Source organism: Suncus etruscus, chromosome 14 (assembly GCF_024139225.1).
Source record: "Suncus etruscus isolate mSunEtr1 chromosome 14, mSunEtr1.pri.cur, whole genome shotgun sequence".
NCBI lineage: Eukaryota > Metazoa > Chordata > Mammalia > Eulipotyphla > Soricidae > Suncus > Suncus etruscus.
In genome coordinates, this window is record NC_064861.1 from 56,069,723 (window position 1) to 56,088,809 (window position 19,087).

The following is a 19,087-nucleotide window of genomic DNA, read 5'->3' on the forward strand; positions in this document are numbered from 1 at the left end:
TTTTATTCATGCAATATTGATTACCACATAGGGAAATATCTTTAAGTGCCCTGGATAATGCAATCAAGATTCGTTTGTCAAGTTCTGAGCAGAGTAGGCTCAAAAATGATGAACTGGTTATTGTTTTGTCGTTAGTATTGTTGTTATTGTAATACAGATGAGCACATTTTATATATCAAAATTTAAAATAATAGTTATATATAAATATATATTTATATATCAAAATAGTTATATATCAAAAATATAAATCAAAAACACAATAATAAAAATATGACCTCAAAGCATGAAGAGCCAGTGAAATTAAATGATCTAAAATTTAGAATTTAAATCTGGGTTGCTTTATGCTCTAATAATATATTTTTAGAAATGGTTGGTCCTTATGAGAATAATCATTATAGGCCTAAGCTTTAAGCCAGGACATTTATGCCTCTCAGTCCCTGGATGGGACTCCAGCCTCTATCTATGATCTCCTCTCTTTATTTCCTGTTCTTATTCATATACCTCTGAATTTTATAGAAGGAAAAACCTTAATCTTGCCTGCAACATGTATCTTAGGAGACACATATAGAATTTGTAGAGGTTATATATAAAATGAGACCAAAGTGATTGTACAGCAGGTAAGATACTTGCCTTGCATGCTGCTGACTTGGATTTAATTTCCAGAACCCTATATATTCCTGAACATGCAAGAAGTAATTCCTTAGTATAAAGCCACTTGCAATCCATAAGTACTGCATTGTATAACCCAACCTTCTTTCTTCCTACAAAATGACAACAATAAAAAAAAAAAAAGCATTGAAGTGACAGTGATTTAGGCTGTAAGCAAGTAGACACTCAGATTCCTTCCCCTACATTTACACTATCTAGTATAAGACTTAGAAACAAATAATGTATTTGAAAATGTGTATAAATTTTAATATTTTTAAAGAATGTTTGATGTTTTTCCTCTTTGCTTGCCTATCACACAGAAGATTACAAACTATTTGGGTTCAGTCACTAAACTCCACTAACTCAGATCTCACATGATGCACAGATCTGTCACCCAAAGGTCTCCGACTTCCCTAAAATAGGCCTCACTTATTTTAAAAATAGGCTCATGATGTGAGGACTGAATGAAATAGAGTTTTGCATCTCTGAAAATTTTTTTCTAAAAATTTTTCTGAAATTTTTTCACTGAATCAGTGACTAAAACTCTGCCTAAAATTAGGTAGCTGCTCAAATTCCACTTTATTTTATTTCTTTATTCAGTTTTAATTTGAAAATCAAGACATTGAGTTATTAGACTTCAGGACAGATGTAGTAGAACCCACCCTCAGTTCTTTATGCATCCAAGCAATTTTTTAAAATCATATTCTTATATGTGAACAGTGAGGTTGTCTGACTTCTCTACAACCAGAAGATATATGTTGGATATTTATTTACAGCTCCCTCTTGGCCTACATTTCATTCCAGAAATATAACACAAAGCTCTATGTGGTATAAAAAGTATACATAATCATGGCTACCATATCCTTAACTGAATAAAGCCCAAGTCAATTTATCCCTATTTTTTGCCCCCAAATTCCAAAGACTTCTGTGTTCAGACAGTATTCTCTTGGCTTGTTAAGTTGCTTGCTTTTCTTCTTCATTGCCAGAAGATCACAGCCATTTATTCCTTCTTTATTTTGTATGTGCTATGTGTCTACTGGTTTTTCCTTTATTTTATTTTATTTCATTTTATTTTACTTTATTTTATTTTTAGAGGTGGCCACTTCCAGAAGTTCTAAAGTCTTACACTGCACTATGGGATCACTACTACTAGTTCATGGGGATAAGACAGGCTGCTTGCATTGAACCTAGATTGGGTCGGCTACCTGCAAGGCAAGTATCCAAGTATTCAGTCTACTGTACAATCTCTCTGGCACCATGTTTCTTTGCTTTTAACTATTTTGTTGTTCTCTGGAGATTGTTTTCCAATGTGTCTGACATACCAATGTTATGTGAGTCAACAATTAATTGGTACATTTAGTAACTAGTATAATAGATCTTAAATCTCTTTAAGATGGGCACTAACAGAGACAAAAATCAATCATCTGGAGAACAAGGCTCAAATAGAGCTAATTCAGCAATTGCGATTTTCTTCAAGATCGTCTATTTATATGCTAGAGGCCATTTGTAGAACATCTAACTGCCTCTTTACATGGCTAACCAAATCCTTCTGAAAATTTTCAGATATTTTCTGATTTATTTTAGGTATCAATTTTCCTAAGAAGTCACCAGCACATCAGTTTCTGTCTTAGATGCTTTTTTTTTTCTTCTTATAGCTTTTCTTAAATAAACAAATGTGAGTTTCTATGGTATTTTCTGTGGAGTTCAGTCTTTGTTTCTTTGTAACTGCGACATAATTATATTGGAAATGTGAAAAACAGTTCAGCAGGAAATCAAGTGCTGGCTCAGTGTGGGTATTTTTATATCCAGAGATACTCAAAAATGAACCAACAAAGAGATTTGGATACTGTGCCGAACACACAATCTAATGACAAGCCTTACTTAAAAGCCAGAAAAAGGGGGAAAAGACGCAAATAAGAACAATATTTCTAAACAGATTTCTTTTGCAAGGCATTAGTAGTCTTATTTGTTTTTGCTAACCAAAATAGTTAAGTTAAACCAAGGCAGAAAATTTCAAAAATGTCAGTGTCTCTTAAACATCAAGCTCTTGCTAGTTGAAGCTTTTATCATTATTATCACCAAGCTATAGAGATGTAAATAGATAGGGAATATAATCATACCATAATGTAATACATGATCTAGAATTAGTGATCATTCTAGACTCATACTGTGATCTCTTTTAGTAAATTAAAAATATAATAATATAAAAATTATGTACCAACCATGAATACAAGTTTGTTTTTTTTTTTAAACTGAGATTAGTTGAGGAAATTGCTTAAGTTCCAATGGACAACTGTTAATGGAACCAAGACTGGAATTTAAATTTCTTTGACTGTGAAGTTGAAGCTTTCCCCATCAGTTGTCTTGTCACCCGTGGTTCTATTTCATACTGCCTGCTTTAGCCTATTATTAAGCATTCATTGTCAAATTTGAACAGGATGTTTATAGTGCATCATTCCAGGCTTATCTCAGTAGGTAAGATGCATGCTAAAGCTTCAATATCAGCAACCTATTTAGACTTTATTTCAACTCTAAGAACTGTAGGTTATGGAAATCCCAAATACTTCTAGGACTGAGAGCTCACAGATGTAAATTTTAAATCTGTGACTCCCCTCTTAATACCCTCCAACACCCACTTCACTCACCATATTCAGTTACTTCAGTAGAGATGAATGCTTTCTAATAATAACCCATCGTGTATGGAACAGTTTGCTTAAAAGCAGGTTAAAGGAAGGCTATGGACTCTTAAACTTTGGAATTGATGAGTCATCTTTGCTCTCATCTGACTTGTCAAGATGAATCATCATCTCAATAGCAATTAGGCTCTTTCTAGGAGAGAGGCTAAATGGTCAGAATTTGGGCAGAGGAGTCTAACCAAAGCATAATAAAATTTAAACAGCTACCTAAATATGATGAGTTTAAACTTTGGTGTCTTTGTCTTTTAAGATATATAAAATGAGAGAATGAATGGCACCAACTTAGGAGTTGTGAGAATTAAACATAAGAAAGTGCATATGAGGGCCAGAGCACAGAGCCAAGGCTTTTTGTCTTGCACTCGGCTGATCTGGGACAAACCCAGGTTTGGTGCCCAGGATCCAATAAGGTCCCACAAACTACCAGGAGTGATTTCGGAGCCAAAAGTAACCCCCGGAGTGCTGCCGTATATGACACACACCCCCCAAAAAAAAGAAAGAGCATAGAAAAGACTAGAATTCTGCCTACCACCATACTATAGAAACAGAACCATTTTAATTGTATCATTAATTGTGTCTTCAACACCAAGGCTTGGTTCTCTAGCAATATTTACTTAACTTTGCTCATTAGTTTTAAACAGTTGCCAGTTTGTTCATTCAAACTTCATATCTAAGAAAGCTTTAGTTTTGTTCTGAATCAGATCTGCAGGGACATTAACAATGGTTCTCAAAGTGTGGTCCCTGGGCAGCAGGCTCACCTGGGAACTTGTTAGATATACAAATCCATGGCCTAGAAATATAAGTTTTAACAAGCCCTCCAGGTAATAATGATCTATCGTAAAGTTTATAATAACCAGACTTTTTTCCCCTTCACATTCCCCAGGTCTTGGTCTCGCCGGTCTATCTACAATCTATTCTGTTCCTAGATTTTGAGAATATTTTGAGTACTATATCTTTTATTTCAATATTCTGATGTATTCCATAGATCTCTCTGACAGAGAATAAGAATCTTCTTTTAGAAAAACATAAAAGCAACAATATATTTTTTGCTTAACCTTCCATTTGTCCCCCTTCTAATTTCTTCAGAAGATATTCACAGCTCTTCTTTTCTTGGATCAGAGGTTTGTTAATTTTGAAATGCATCCTTGACAGAAGCCTACTAATATTTTGTGATCTTGACAAAAGTACCTCATCTACAAATAATTTTCCCAGACAACATGATCTCTCCCATTCCAAGGCAGAAATCTCAAACAATTCCACAATACATGTTTTTTAAGTAAATGACACATTAGTGCTTCAAATGCAATCCTTAGTGAAAAGTTTAAAAACTAAAAGTTAAAACTTTTCACATCTCTATACCACTATTGAGGCTGAAAGAAAAAGAAATCATATCTCACATTGTTTTAATTGTTCAAGTAAACACATAGTAGGTATATATGTGTTACCTGTTGAAATGAATCAAATCAATTCTTCAGGGCATACATGTTTATTTATGAAATTTAACATGATGCACAGATGTGAGGAGACAAAAGCCTGATATTTGGTAAGATCTGCCTTGTAAATTCTATATAGCCTGGGGAGGCTGTTTCACATTTCAGATAGTTTCCACGTTGTCTTTTCATAGGATTCCTGGGAGGTTGAAATAAAACTTTGTGCTAGTTACTCAACAGGATCTCTGACCCAAAGTTGGTGCTAAATAGGTGTTACCTTCTCTGGTCTTTGTGGGTTGAATTTCTAGATAGATGGATAGGATTGGAAGCATTATAAGGAACTGTCAGTGGTGAAACTGCATAACCCTTGATCTTGGGTGATATGTGAGGTAGATCCCCACCCTAGAATAGCTTCAGGAATAAGAATATATCAGCATTATAAGTGAAGGAGTAGAGTAAACAATAGCCTGACATGCCAGATGAGAGAAAAGCAAATAATTATAGTCTAAATGTCTACCATCTGGCACACAGTATGACCTGGCCCTGAAAAGCCAGGAAGGTGCAAGATGAAGATGGAATTGGTGTCTTTTTTTTTTTTAACTCGGAATTGGTGCCTATTTTTAGTCCAGATTTCTAAGCTTTGGATTAGGGATTCCTGTTATCAGAAAACGTGCTGCATTTTCATTCTTTAGGCTATCCTGCTCTGTAACCTGTTTCTACTGTTCAATACAGATCAGATTAAATGATAAACGGCCTTGTTGGGGTAATGAAGTGTGGGCTGACATTATTCAGGGCTGGCCTCAAGGCTCTCCGAAGGGAATAGAAATAATTGTTCATAGATCAGAGGCTTAGTTCTTTGGGGAAAAGACAGAGAGAACTGAGAATCCTTACCATCAGCACCTGCCTTCAGGTCTCTGACTCAAAAGATTGGTCCATACTCTGTGGGCATCCTCCCCTGAGAATTCAATTAAGGCCTCCACAAATTTTCCTATGAGTAGAGTACAGTTATTCTTGTTCCTTAAATATTAACTTCAGTAATGTGGGAAAGAATGCTTTTGAAAAAGAAATTCCAAGAAAACCATAACACATATATGCCTGTCACCTGGAGATTTAAATCAAAAGATGTCATAGGGTATAATAAAGCAAAGATTCTTTGTGCCCAACAATGAACAGAGTCATTTGAAGGCTGGACTCTTGTGTACTCTCTAGTGGCATTCATTCATTTGTAAATATTTATTGGGTGCTCCCAAGCACTGTGCTACTCTCCCAGGATAAAACAGTGATCAATGATAAAGCAATAATGAAATGTTTCATGAGAGAAAGGGCTTTACCTATTTGTTTCCTTAGAAATGTTTTTTGGGCTTGGTATGTAGCTTACTGCAGAATGTATTTTCTGGCATAGTGCATTATAATAAGTGATTATAAGGATAAGCTAGTCATTTGTTTGAAGGCAAAGAGAGCATGGATCTGTGAGAACTTATAACAAAATTAATTGACCCAGCTTGGATATCATGAAAGAGTAATGTTAAGGCTGACATTCACTCTAACGTTCAAAATTTGTTGCATTGTAAATGCATTAATAAATGTAAGATGAGGAAGGCAAATTACAATTTAAGCTAAAATTGTATAGAATATCTAAGCAGTTTACAATAGATTAAAATATTTTGTGTGGTTTCAGAAAGAGTACAATGGGTATGATAACAGTCACACTTTAGGTTTGATCAATCTTTAGGTTTGATCCCAAGGACTGCATAAGGTCCCCCAAGATCCACCAGAATAAAATGCAGAGCCAGGAGTAATCCTAAAAACTCTAGGTGTGTCCCTCCGAATTAATTTGTCTATTTTTTTTATCTCAAATAAATAAGATGTGAAGTAAAAGATTTTTAAATCATCTCAGTTATTTAAAAAGGGAATTTTGAAGACAAAATTTTGACAAGTCACTACAAGTCACACATACTGCCATTTAGTATACCAGATTGAAATATTCTTTTACAAATCTACTTTAAATTCCTACATTTATTTCTTTACCCAGTAATTGGTAATATAATGAAACTTGTTTGAGCTAATGAGCTATTAGCAAACAATACCAAAAAATTTGAAAAGCACTAGCGTACAAGTCTTTTGCTTCTTCAGGAAACCCTAGACTAGAGCAACACTGAATAAACTTAGCTAGCCAAGAGAAAATGAGAGATCCCTGGAGTCAAAATACCTGTGTTACTTAATGTGCCTTCCTCTAACCAAACTGAAGACCAATACTTGTCAATAAATACATGTAAGGCCATGCAAGCTTAGAGACATGACTTGCAAACCAAAAAGATTGACATGGTCAGACATTTTTAACATGGTTTACTACAGTGGGACTGGACCATTCAAATTAATGTTTGTGTTATTATGTTAACCACCCATTTCCCCAAAAGCTGGAGAAACATAAAAATAAAGACAATATTTAGGAAGTTGTTTAATGGAATGAAAAAAGAAAATAGACCAGATTTTAATGGACAGAAGAAAGGCCTGAGAGAAAAGAGAAAATAACATTATAGTCTTTTTTGTTGTTGTTTTTTCTCGGGTCACACCCATTTGATGCTCAGGAGTTACTCCTGGCTAAGTGCTCAGAAATCGCCCCTGGCTTGGGGGGACCATATGGAACGCCAGGGGATCAAACTGTGGTCCTTCCTTGGCTAGCGCTTGCAAGGCAGACACCTTACCTCTAGCGCCACCTCGCCGGCCCCAACATTATAGTCTTTACTATATTATTATTATTATTATTATTATTATTATTATTATTATTATTATTATTATATTTATATATTAATGACAACTTGTTTTTGTTTTTTGGCCAGCCCAGTGTTTCTTCGCTTGTTCTATAGTATAACATTTATCTTTAGAAAAAATATTGCAAATATACCAAACAAGACATAAAAACTTATATAGAAGTCACTTTATGAGTATATGTTGACCCAATGTGTGACTACAACTTAATCACATTTGATCAAATATCCAATTTCATATATCAACTTCTTCAGAATTTAATTTGGGTGACTTGACTAATGACAAGAAGGTACCATGTTTACTTCATTAAGTTTTGTGGTAATGATCAATGTGGCCAATGTAATGATCAAATTTCACTGTAAGTTTGACAAGATATTAGCAATTATGTAAGTTTGCTCCTCTTTATACTCCTCTGTAGGTGCATAAGTTAAGTTGTTATATTATAAAGCAGGAAACTGACCACAGGATATGAGTTTAGCAAAATATAAACTAAGTATGAATAAGGGAAAAAGTGCTAATTCCAGTCAAGTCATCTCATGACTCATGAGCCTGATTATTTAACTCCTTGCTTATTCTCTTTGACTTCAGACTTATTTATCCCTTTGTACTATCCCCAAGTCTAAGTATAAGCCAACATACTATTACCCAATGTTTGCAATCTATTCAAATATTCAGAGAATTTCTCATACACCCTTCTTCTTTATCTAATGCCCTCAAGCCTAGAGTCTTGTATTTGCTACAATCAGTCATTTTGCTATTACTTATATCTAAAAAGCTTGGACTACTTTTTGTTCATTAATTTCTTTCAACTCTGTGTGAAGTTGTCTAAAATGGTAAGCATTATCTTACAGACCATTAGAAACTATAAGAGTAGTTTCTAAAAAAAAAACAAGAATAGAACCTTTTTTTCTTCTTTTCCTAGATTAGCAATAAAAGGTTATTAGCCATAATATATCCCAAATGACTAGCTAGTTGAAGTCGGTATCATTTTCAATCACATTTTTTTCAAAGTAAATGAGTAAATAAAAGGTTCAAAGAGAAAGGTGATGAGAGATTGTGAGTAATATTGGAATAATGATTGCAGGAAAAGAAGAAATAATGAATAATATAAAAAATAAAAGAAAAATAATTTCCAAGTCAAGATGTGTAATGGTCTTGAATAGTTTTATGTATAATCGGTGTTAGAGTGGTGAAAACAAAACAGATACGTACATATGAACTACTCAGAGAATAACCTCCATGAGGGTTTTGCAAGATTCCTGGACCTTTGAAAGGTTCTGAATCCATTAATTGCTCTAGTACAAGTGTATGTTGGAGCAAATCCTTTACCCAGTAAAACTCTGTAGCTTCCCTTTAATATTTTCATCTTATTGCCCACATACTATCAATCTAACTCTTATTGTCAAGAGAATTGATCTCCAACTCAGGCTCATTTCCCTTGAATTTATATCATATATAAAAGGGATTCTGATCAAACTTTACATGTGACTATGTTCTCAGGTTATCATATGAGTCCTATCATTTGGGAGAGCACATTAAATTTCATTCACTCTCCTCATCCTTTCCTTTCCATGAAATAAGTGGACCCCTGCCTGGGTCTCTCCCTTCTTATCCCATTTCTATAGTTCTATACAAGGGAATGATGTTGATATTAATAAACTTCTATTCCACATTATGCAAGAAATTACATATTTTGAACAGCTTTCTGCTATTAAATAGTAAATGCTTAATTCAGCTTTATTTGGGTGCTTGGGGCATGGGATGGAGTGTGGGCCATAGTGGGCTGTGGCTCAAACTTACTACTGCCTCTAAAAGAGCCTGTTTCATTTAGAAGATTTTTTTTAGCCATGGCTTAATCTACAAAACCTGAGCCAAGGGCACAAAGAAACTGTCAAAATCCAGCACTGTAATGAAGGCTCCAGCAATAATTCAGGCCATGAAGGCTAATTCTGTCATTATTTAGCAGGACAAAGGATAACTAAAACATAATTGAAATTAATCATTTTGATTTACACTGTTCACCAAAACCGAGTCACAATTTTATAAAAATAAACAAATGCAATTTAGTTCTCATTTTCTAAAAGTAAACAGATTTTAAGATAATATAGATGTACTACTACATATTCAATTCTATCTGTGACTTTAATGAGTAAGTAGGATTCTGACTTTACAAAAAAGAAAATCGAAAGAAAAAAAGGGGAAATAATTTTTCCAAAGTTATGTGACCAAGATGTGACCAACTCTATTTAATCCAAAATCCCAGGTGCCGGAGTGATCACACAGCAAGTAGAGCATTTGCCTTACATGTGCTCAACTCCAGTTCAATCCCTGGCATCCCATATGGTCTTCCAAGTACTGTCAGGAGTGACTGCTGAGAATAGAACCAGGAGTAACCCCTGAGCACTAAGTGTGATCCCCAGAACCAAAAACCAAAATCCATAATTCCAAATTTCACTAGACAATGAGTTGCCTATAAAGATATATTTTTTCCTAAGTAGCCTGTATTGGACAAAACAATTATGCTGGCAAGTAGGCCCTATGCCAGGAAGTAACATTCCTTAAGTGCTATCAAACTAGTGCTTTCCCTAGGAGATTTAACCATCATTAGTGAAAAGCTTCATTTGCAATATTGTGTGCAGTCCACTGTAGTGGGCTGGAGCAATGCATTACCACTAACTCAAAGAGATTAATTTAATGGCCAATTATATGCTTTCCTGATTTAAAAATACTTTCAGGTAACCAAGAGTAGTGTGTTTTCTGTAAAAGCAAATCACTGCTCCCAAATACACAGGGTAAGTAGGTTCATACACGTTCCCAAAGTCTCTGGGAAAAAAGACCCTCCAAAATTTATTAGAAAGTTTATAGCCTCTAAGATGCCCCTGCATTTTTTGTTCCACAAACAATGATTACATCCTTCTCCCAAATTTTGAACTCATCTAAAGCTGTGCTTCTATTTCTAAATTTTTTAATTTTTTTCTTTCTTTTATTATGAGAACAAAGATCAAAGAAACAGGACAAGGTAAAGTTACAGTGGGAAGACAATCACCCATACACAAAATTCTCAGAAGAAATCTCCTTGCTGACACCTTAATTTTGAACTTTCAGCCAAAGAACATTAATTTTTAAGCTATCATTCTTTTCAGAAAGAAACCTTTACATTATCTCAAGCCTTCTCCCAATCCCTGTTAAGAGAAACTCACAAAGATAGACAAGAAGCCATAAGCCCAAACAATGACATCCCTCACTTTTCTTTGCCTTGTTTTTTGGTATTATCAGAGTTTAATGTATGTTGCTTAATATGCAATAGAGATGAGGTAGAAAAAAACTTGTGAAAGTGTGAATTCCTGAGTTGGAGAGAGAGATAAGAATTAGTATAAACAAACAAAATTTGCTTTCTGGCAGAAGTAATGCCAGAAGTGATCCCTGAGCACAGCTGGTTATGGCCCAAAGGAGGTATGGGATGAGGAAGGGGAGATAATAGATTTCTTTATCCCATCAGGAGATTCTATTCCATTAGAAAAGTTTAGAACTTTGTGAGTTTTTTTTTTTTTTACATTTTCCAGGTCAGCTGGGCCAGTGCAGTTTCATGATCTTTATAGGAAAATGTACTAAAATGTGTGCTCTGAAGTCTATGTTCCTTAGTTTTTCTTATCTCTTAGATAGGATCAGAAGTATAGTATGAGCAGTTCCAAAACTCAGCTTTGTTAGTATTTCTATACAAGTTTATAAACATAAGAACAGAAAGGCTAGACCTTACCTAAGCTGCACCCTGGTCCCAGTTCTGTCTTTCTTTTTTTAAGGTAAAAATATTTTATTCACTCACTTATGGAGTGATGGGGCAACGCCAGCGCTCTCTTTAAGCAAGAGAATAAAAAGAGAGGTAGATTTATGAAAGTGTGTATCTATGACTGGCAGTTTGGAACAGGTAAACTGAAGCTACAATAAAGCATAGCTTACAAAAAGATCTCTCACTTAGAACACTGTTCACCTAAAATTGTTATTTTACCTAGGTCTGAGTTTCTTTGTCTGGGAAATATAGATAATAATAGCACCTGCTCTCAAAGAGAGGTATAAGAATTAAATGCATATAATGCAAAGAATGCTTTTGTTTATTTCAAATAATCAATTTAATGAGGCCTACTATAGTCTCAAGAAATAGAGTTAATACCAGCAGAGAAATATAACAGAGACACTATTTAAAGTCATCTCTTGTTAGTCAATGGGCATCTTATTGCCAGCTCATGTAAAAAGATGTGCCTGTTGACTGTGATGGCAAGCTAGGTTCCATGGCCACTAAAATATAGGTGGTTAGTACAAAGAAGAAAGCATCACAGCCTCAGTTCAGTGAATCTGGCACAAAAGGATAAAGGATGATTCTCATTAGGAGATAACAAATATACTTCTCTAAAATCCATTTTTAAGCTTATTTCCATTTGTTTAAATCTTTTGTCTGATGAGATGGTATTCTGAGAACTTCTAAATGATTCTCTCTGTAATGACTACCTCTTTATCTTTGTTGGAACCTCCCTCTATGGGGCTCTGTTGTCCTGGGTGGTTTTAAATATTCATCTCATCCAAATACAATAAATCTCTTGCTAATATTTTTCCCCAAGACATGGTCTGTGGCTTTGGAAGATAAACATTATGTGATAGGTTAAGTAATAAATCCAAGTCAAAACATGTTTTAAAGGCATTGTCACACTAATTCCATTTCTTGATGTTCTCTGTGATTTTTATTATTTCTACTTACCCCCAAGATTTGAAAAAACATGGTTTAATTGTGCATATAAAATATTGAGATTTATGCCCAGCTCAGATTAAATTTTACAGCGAAATATTAAAGTTCTCTTCTGGAGTGTATCACTGTCTCAGTGTGTGTGTGTGTGTGTGTGTGTGTGTGTGTGATGCTAATGGTTGAAATCTAGGCCTCACACATGCAAGTTGTGTTGACTACCACTTAGTTACTTCATTTAATCTTTGGATTTTGTTTTTTAGGTCATACCCAGAAGTGCTCAGGGGCTATTCCTGGCTCTGCTCTCAAAAATTACTCCTAGCAATTACTCCTAGTTAAAGCTTGTAGACAACCTGGGTTTGATTCCCAGTATCACACCTCTAAGTTATAACATAGAAGTAAATATAAGAATTAGTTGCACACATATGTACTTTATATAGACATCAAAAAGACACTAAGTATAAGGATGTATATTCTCCATTCTGATGGATGGTGGGAGCATCCCATTCATAGGATGCTGTGAATTGAATTTGGGTCAGCTGCATTCAATCTAAATGCCCAATTTGCTGTACTATCTATCTGGTCCCAGCTCTTAACTCTGTATACCCTTACTCTTATTCCATGAATTTGAATTGCTGGACTTTCTTAATATGCCCAATGTCCTTATTTAAACTCACTTCTTGACCAATTCATGCCTATATACATTATTTGGTTTTCAGTCTCAGTTAAATAAAGGAAAAAAAATAAGTACATAATAGCTATTTTCTCCATGAATTCAACAGATCAATATAAGTTTGAGATATGTGTTTATAAATCAATTATTGGCAGGTGAAGGTGGTAGCAGGGATGGAAGATACTGAGCAGGGGGATTACAGATAGAAGAGCTGCAAGGCTCAAGGAGAATTGCTACCACATCATATTGGTGTATATGGACTCCATACACTTAAACTTATGATCATAGATACTTGAGATGTTACAAAACAAGCACCTTATTCATCTGGACCCAGGGATAGTAAGTTTGAATTATACTGTAATGTACCTGGATTAGTTGAATCCTTTTAAAGATAGAAACACAGTATATTTGATGCCAGTGAAAAATTATATTAACTATTTTGCCAATATAAATGAAGACTAAATTGCTCTCATATTTGCTATGAAACATTTTCTTATAAAATCATGTATTCATTTAAGGAGTTGTTGAAATATTTTTCTCATGATCAACCAAAAACTCCTTATAATCTCCAATAGGTGCCATCATCTCCTCTCTTCTGTCTCTTTCTTCATGGATCTCTTATCTTATTCTGGCTCAACTTTTTCTGTTTTCCCAGCCAATATTCCCCTGGGCCACTATAAAGAAAACACCTCGAGGATGGGATTGTTTTGGTATGTGTTTCATGCATGCACACACACACACACACACACACACACACACCACTATTTTGCTCACAACTCATTCCAAACAGCAGAAGAGTATTTGACAATTAATAAGAATCTGTTAAATAATTACCGAGAGAATGATCAAATTAGTTTCTTTGCTGCCTGGGCTTGGTACCTATGTCAGCCGGGATTTAACACCTTATTAACCACGTGTATCTGCTTTAAATTCTGTTTTTCTTACAAATAAATCTTCTAGGGCCCGGAGAGATAGCACAGTGGCGTTTGCCTTGCAAGCAGCATATCCAAGGACCAAAGGTGATTGGTTCGAATCCCGGTTTCCTATATGGTCCCCCATGCCTGCCAGGAGCTATTTCTGAGCAGACAGCCAGGAGTAACCCCTGAGCACCGCTGGGTGTGGCCCAAAAATCAAAAAACAAAAACAAAAACAAATAAATCTTCTAGACAGGTTTTTTATTTCCCTCATACATTCTCATTGTTAGGATAGTTCACAATGTAGTTATTTCTCTAACTAAACTCATCACTCTTTGTGGTGAGGTTCATGAAGTGGGCTGTAACTTCCAGCCTGTCTAGAGTATAGGTGGGGGCAGGGTGGGGAGGAGGGATATTTGGGACATTGATGGTGGGAATGCTGCACTGGTGATGGTGGTGTCCTCTTATATGACTGAAACACAACCGCAATCATGTTTGTAACCAAGGTGTTTAAATAAAAAATATTATTTAAAAAAATCACCTAGAAAAAAAATAATGTTTTTATTTTTTTTTATTTGCTTATAGGTTGTCACTTAGAGGTGAGATACTGGGAATCAAATCAAGTTGGCAACTGGCTTTAATTTTAACTTCTATACTATCTTAACCCCTTATCTTCCTCACTATTTTTTAGGTTCCCTTAGAGCTGTTTTTTTTTCCAGAATCTATGCAGTGTCCGTAAATTTAATTTAAGAAGCTTTATTCTTTACAATTTAGCAAAAGAAGCATGAATCCATGTTATTTTATCAGCCTAGAAACTTCTTTGAAAAAATAGTTCATGTATTTATAAGTAATTTTGAGACATTTTATATTGAGAATACATTTCTATTAGTATCACACTCTAACCAAATAAGATAAACTAAAAAGGAATATATAGCACAACCATCTGATAAAAGGTGTCATAGATTAAAGCAAAGTCAATAAGGTCACATTTAAAATATGAAAAACTATTTTTTTTGCTTTTTGGGCCACACCCGGCGGTGCTCAGAGGTTATTCCTGGCTGTCTGCTCAGAAATAGCTCCTGGCAGGCACGGGGGACCATATGGGACACCAGGGTTCGAACCAACCACCTTAGGTCCTGGACCGGTTGCTTGCAAGGCAAACACCGCTGTGCTATCTCTCCGGGCCTGAAAAACTATTTTTTTAAAAAGTAATGACTGACTACATACTTAAAAGAAAATGGTGATCCTTGAGAGTGTTTTAATAACCCTTAAACCAATCTAAATAGATATCCCCCCCCCCTCAGAGGCTTAAGGTGATAAGGCAGCTTCAACATTGTAAATTATAAAAGTTTCATTTCTGTACTTCTCTAGATGGATTTTAACACTTCTAATAAACCAAAGTCACCAAACAGTGTGCTTTGTTTGCTTTATTCCTTAATGTTATAGAAGGAATTGCTGCCACAGCAACAAGTCAGAGAAAGAAAAGATACTCAGAAGCAAAAAATCACTGTTTCCAAGCCCTGTTCTATCTCCAGAATTCACTACTGCACAATATGGAAGCTAATAAGAAGTGGTCTGCCTATTCTTTGACTAAACTTAAAGCTGCTTTAAGAAACAGAATTTTTTTTAGGCTGGAGAAATGATATAGCAAATGATATAGCAAAATTTAATCCCCAATTCTACAAATGGTTCTCCAAATCCTGCTGGAAGAGATCCCTGAATGCAGAACCAGGAATAAGTCCTGAGCACCACTGGGTGTGGTCCAATATCCAAAAAATAAAAAGAAATAGGAAATAGATGTTTTTCATTCTCGAGTCTTTCTTTTTAAACACAGAAAGGGTTTTGTTTTGTTTTGGTTTTTGATTCCTAGTTTCATAAAAATAAGACTCTATGGAGACTATTTTGCCCCATCTAAGAACAGGCATTTCCTGAAGGTTTGGTGAATCTTCTTCATCCAAATCCATTAGCCATGCCTCTCAGAGAAGCTTCCCTTCTCTTCACAGTAGCTGTGAGATACAAGACAGCTTTGCTATAGAGCAGAGAGTAGCTTTTAGGTCCCACATTTTCTAATTATCATCTACATATATTGTATGTATTCCTATGAATGTTTCTTCAGCTTTCTTCATGTTTTTAATTTCTTTATGCAAATTCTCTTTAGAGTCTTAACTCCCTCACAAATTTGTTGACTCCTTGAAATATTATAAACAGTGAAGGCCTTATTAGATTATTTATACAAAGATGAAATTCAGGTAATATACAGAATATAAAGTGCTAGAAAACAAAAATGAACATCATATACTTCTGAATGTGTTTGTGTAATAAAAAAACAAATGTTGAGGCCAAATGCAAGTTCTCAAAAGTAGAGTAAACACTAAATGCTGAAGAAAAGTTTGATAAGAGCCTGGCTATGCAGAGTTGCTCAGTGCTGGTGCCCTGCAATTTAGAGACTGCCCAGCTCACCTTGCTGGAGATTGATAGTCCCTAGTGCCATACTCAGCACCTTAGGAGCACACACAAAAGTGCAATAGTGAGACTCAAACCCAGGCTCTTCGCAGGCCTTAACCTTAACCCCAATACTTCTTAACACTTTTACCACCATAATCTCTTAGGTTTCCCTAGAGTTTTTTTTTTTAGTTAACAGTAGTGTCATTAAGTATAATCAAAAAAAAATTTAATCATTAAAATTTAGTGAAAGAAAACCTATCCTGTGTTATTCAGTCATCCCTAGAAAGCTTCTCAGAGACAAAAATGTTCATGATTTAATAAGTAATATTTTATAAGTGGGCCATCCCCAGCAATGCTCATTGGTAATGCTTGGCTCTGTGCTCAGTAATTGTACCCTGTTTGTGCATGTGGGCCATATGTGATGCCAAAGATCAAACCTGAGTTGGCTGTGTATAAGGCAAAACACTTTAGCCACTGTACTATCGCTCTAGCTCCAATTGTTCAAATATCTTATAGACAACACTAATCAGTCAATTTGAAAATATAATTTTAAATAGTCTATAATACAATATAAAATTTATTAAACTATAAACACCTATCAAATTTTTATAGGCTTTCTACTTCCCTGTCTAGAGTACAGGCCTGCGTGGGGTGGTAAGGAAGGACACTTGGGATATTGGACATGGGAATGTTTCACTGATGAAGAATTTTTTTTGTATATATATATATATATATATATATATATATATATATATATATACAAAAAAAAAAGAAAAAAAGATAAGACCTCCCAATTCTTACCACAGGCTGTGGTATAGAAAGATGAGGTACAGTAAATGGACCCCATATACACCTCAATTTAGGCCCTTTGCCTGATCTGTATTGTGAATTGGGGGACAAAAATTTTTTTCTATAGACTTACTTCCCAAAATCTTAATCATCAATTTTGTGGAATTTTCTTTTTCATTTTATTTATACATATGTGTGTAATGATAGGCATGCATGTATATATTTTCTATTGCAAAATAAAAAGCTACCACAATTCTAACTTATTTCATGTTGAAATGATGCAATTATAGATTCATTGAGAACAATAGACTATGTTTACATGTGAAAATACCTATAGTAAATCGGGATTCCTAAGCATAACTAGAACCCAGTCATACAAGTAAGAAATGAAGAAATTTGCGTACTTACTAATTTCGGTGGCGATGATTGTTATGTTGTGCCATACACTTAGTTCCCTGTCAAGTGGTGTTGCCAATGTTATCTTCCCATCATCTGCATTAATGTTGAACTGTCTCTCCAGGTCAGTGTGCCGGTCGATGGAAAACCTACAAAACACATATAGCCATAATATACTTCAATATTAATATGATCCATACAGTCCACAGCAGACGTTTAGGAATCCTTAGAGAGCCATAGTTGTGAAGTCAAATGAATTGGGAAACTCAGTGGCATCATAATTTGTAAAACAAAATGACTGAATGAGACACAAGAAACTTAATAATTATTGTCCAAGGAGTAATTAGCTGCATATGCAACATGGAGGTCATAAACTGGCATCGGTTTCAAAAGGTAGCATCTTCAAAAACAAATGCTGATGAAGAGTTAATTGGACGATCCATCACATTTATTGGACAGCTTATGATAATTAGCAGTTGCCACAAAATATCATATAAACAATGAGCTCAAGCCCAAAGTGAGATATTGCTAGGCAGCATGTTATTTATGATTGCTCAAAAGAAATGGTGTGTTTGACTGATAACAGGTATTTTTTTATAGCTGTAGGTCAACAACTTGATTTTCATTTTAAGTAAAGATTAAAACACTTCAAGTAAAGAAAGTTTCTGATTAGCTTCTGTGGTAGAAACCAAGTGGTTGCCGAGTCTCTAGGGAAAATCCCTTAGTAACAGCTTTCAAATTCTCTAATGACAACTTTAAAAAATTGGGTAAGTTTGCAGACTTATGATAGAGTCTATAAAATTATGAGTTTTAAGGACAGGGAGATAACTCAGTAATCAGGAGTAATCCTGTCATGTTCTAGAATTGAAGTTCAAATACTAGTTCCACAGCAATGCCTTGTGGGATCTTGAGCCCTAGAGACCCCCAAACCCCTGCCAGGCCCACAAGATCTACACAGCAATGTATTGTGAGAACAGAGCATTGAACAGTCCAACTGGGTTGGCTGAATATATTTCAGCATGACATCCTCAAAGCCCCTTGAATACATCTTAGAAGGGACATTCCCTCCGTAAAAGATAACAATAGAGCTGGGGCTATAACTCAGTGGTAAACTGTGTGCCAAACGTATGAAGTCCTGAGTTCAATTCCCTGGCAATGTAAATAAAATTGCTTTAATTTGAAAGTTTACTGAGCAAACACTAAGATAACATTCTGAACTTTATATAGTATTGTAAAGTAAATCAATAAAAATATTTGATAGGTGATTAGGTCATACCTGGCAATGTTGGGAGGTACTCAGAGATCACTCCCAAATGTGCTTAGGAATCCATGGGAATTGAACTGACATTGATATATGTAAAACAATACCCTTAACAGCTGCACTATGTGGCACCTTAACCCCTGTACTAAGTCTGTAGGCAAATAAAACTTTATTTTTTCGAAAAAAAGACAATGTGTTGTTTTGTGTCTAGAATCAACTCCAACTCAGGGACACTGAGTTCCAAGATAATATAGTTTTCCCACAACACTTATTAATAGTCTTTCCTTCACCAAGATCTGTGCTTTGGTTATGGAATGCTGAATCCAGTAAATACACA

General features: G+C 35.0%; 1 protein-coding gene and 1 pseudogene across 1 annotated transcript in view; one reads left to right on the forward strand and one right to left on the reverse strand.

Moving 5' to 3' along the window:
- CDH8 (cadherin 8) overlaps positions 1 to 19,087 on the reverse strand; it is a 462,580-nt gene that overhangs the window by 143,815 nt on the left and 299,678 nt on the right. The window contains exon 8 of the mRNA XM_049786831.1: positions 17,502 to 17,638. Within this exon, the coding sequence (XP_049642788.1) occupies positions 17,502 to 17,638 (137 nt within the window). The remainder of the gene's footprint in view (positions 1 to 17,501; positions 17,639 to 19,087) is intronic.
- On the forward strand, positions 17,089 to 17,206 carry LOC126028809 (uncharacterized; annotated as a pseudogene).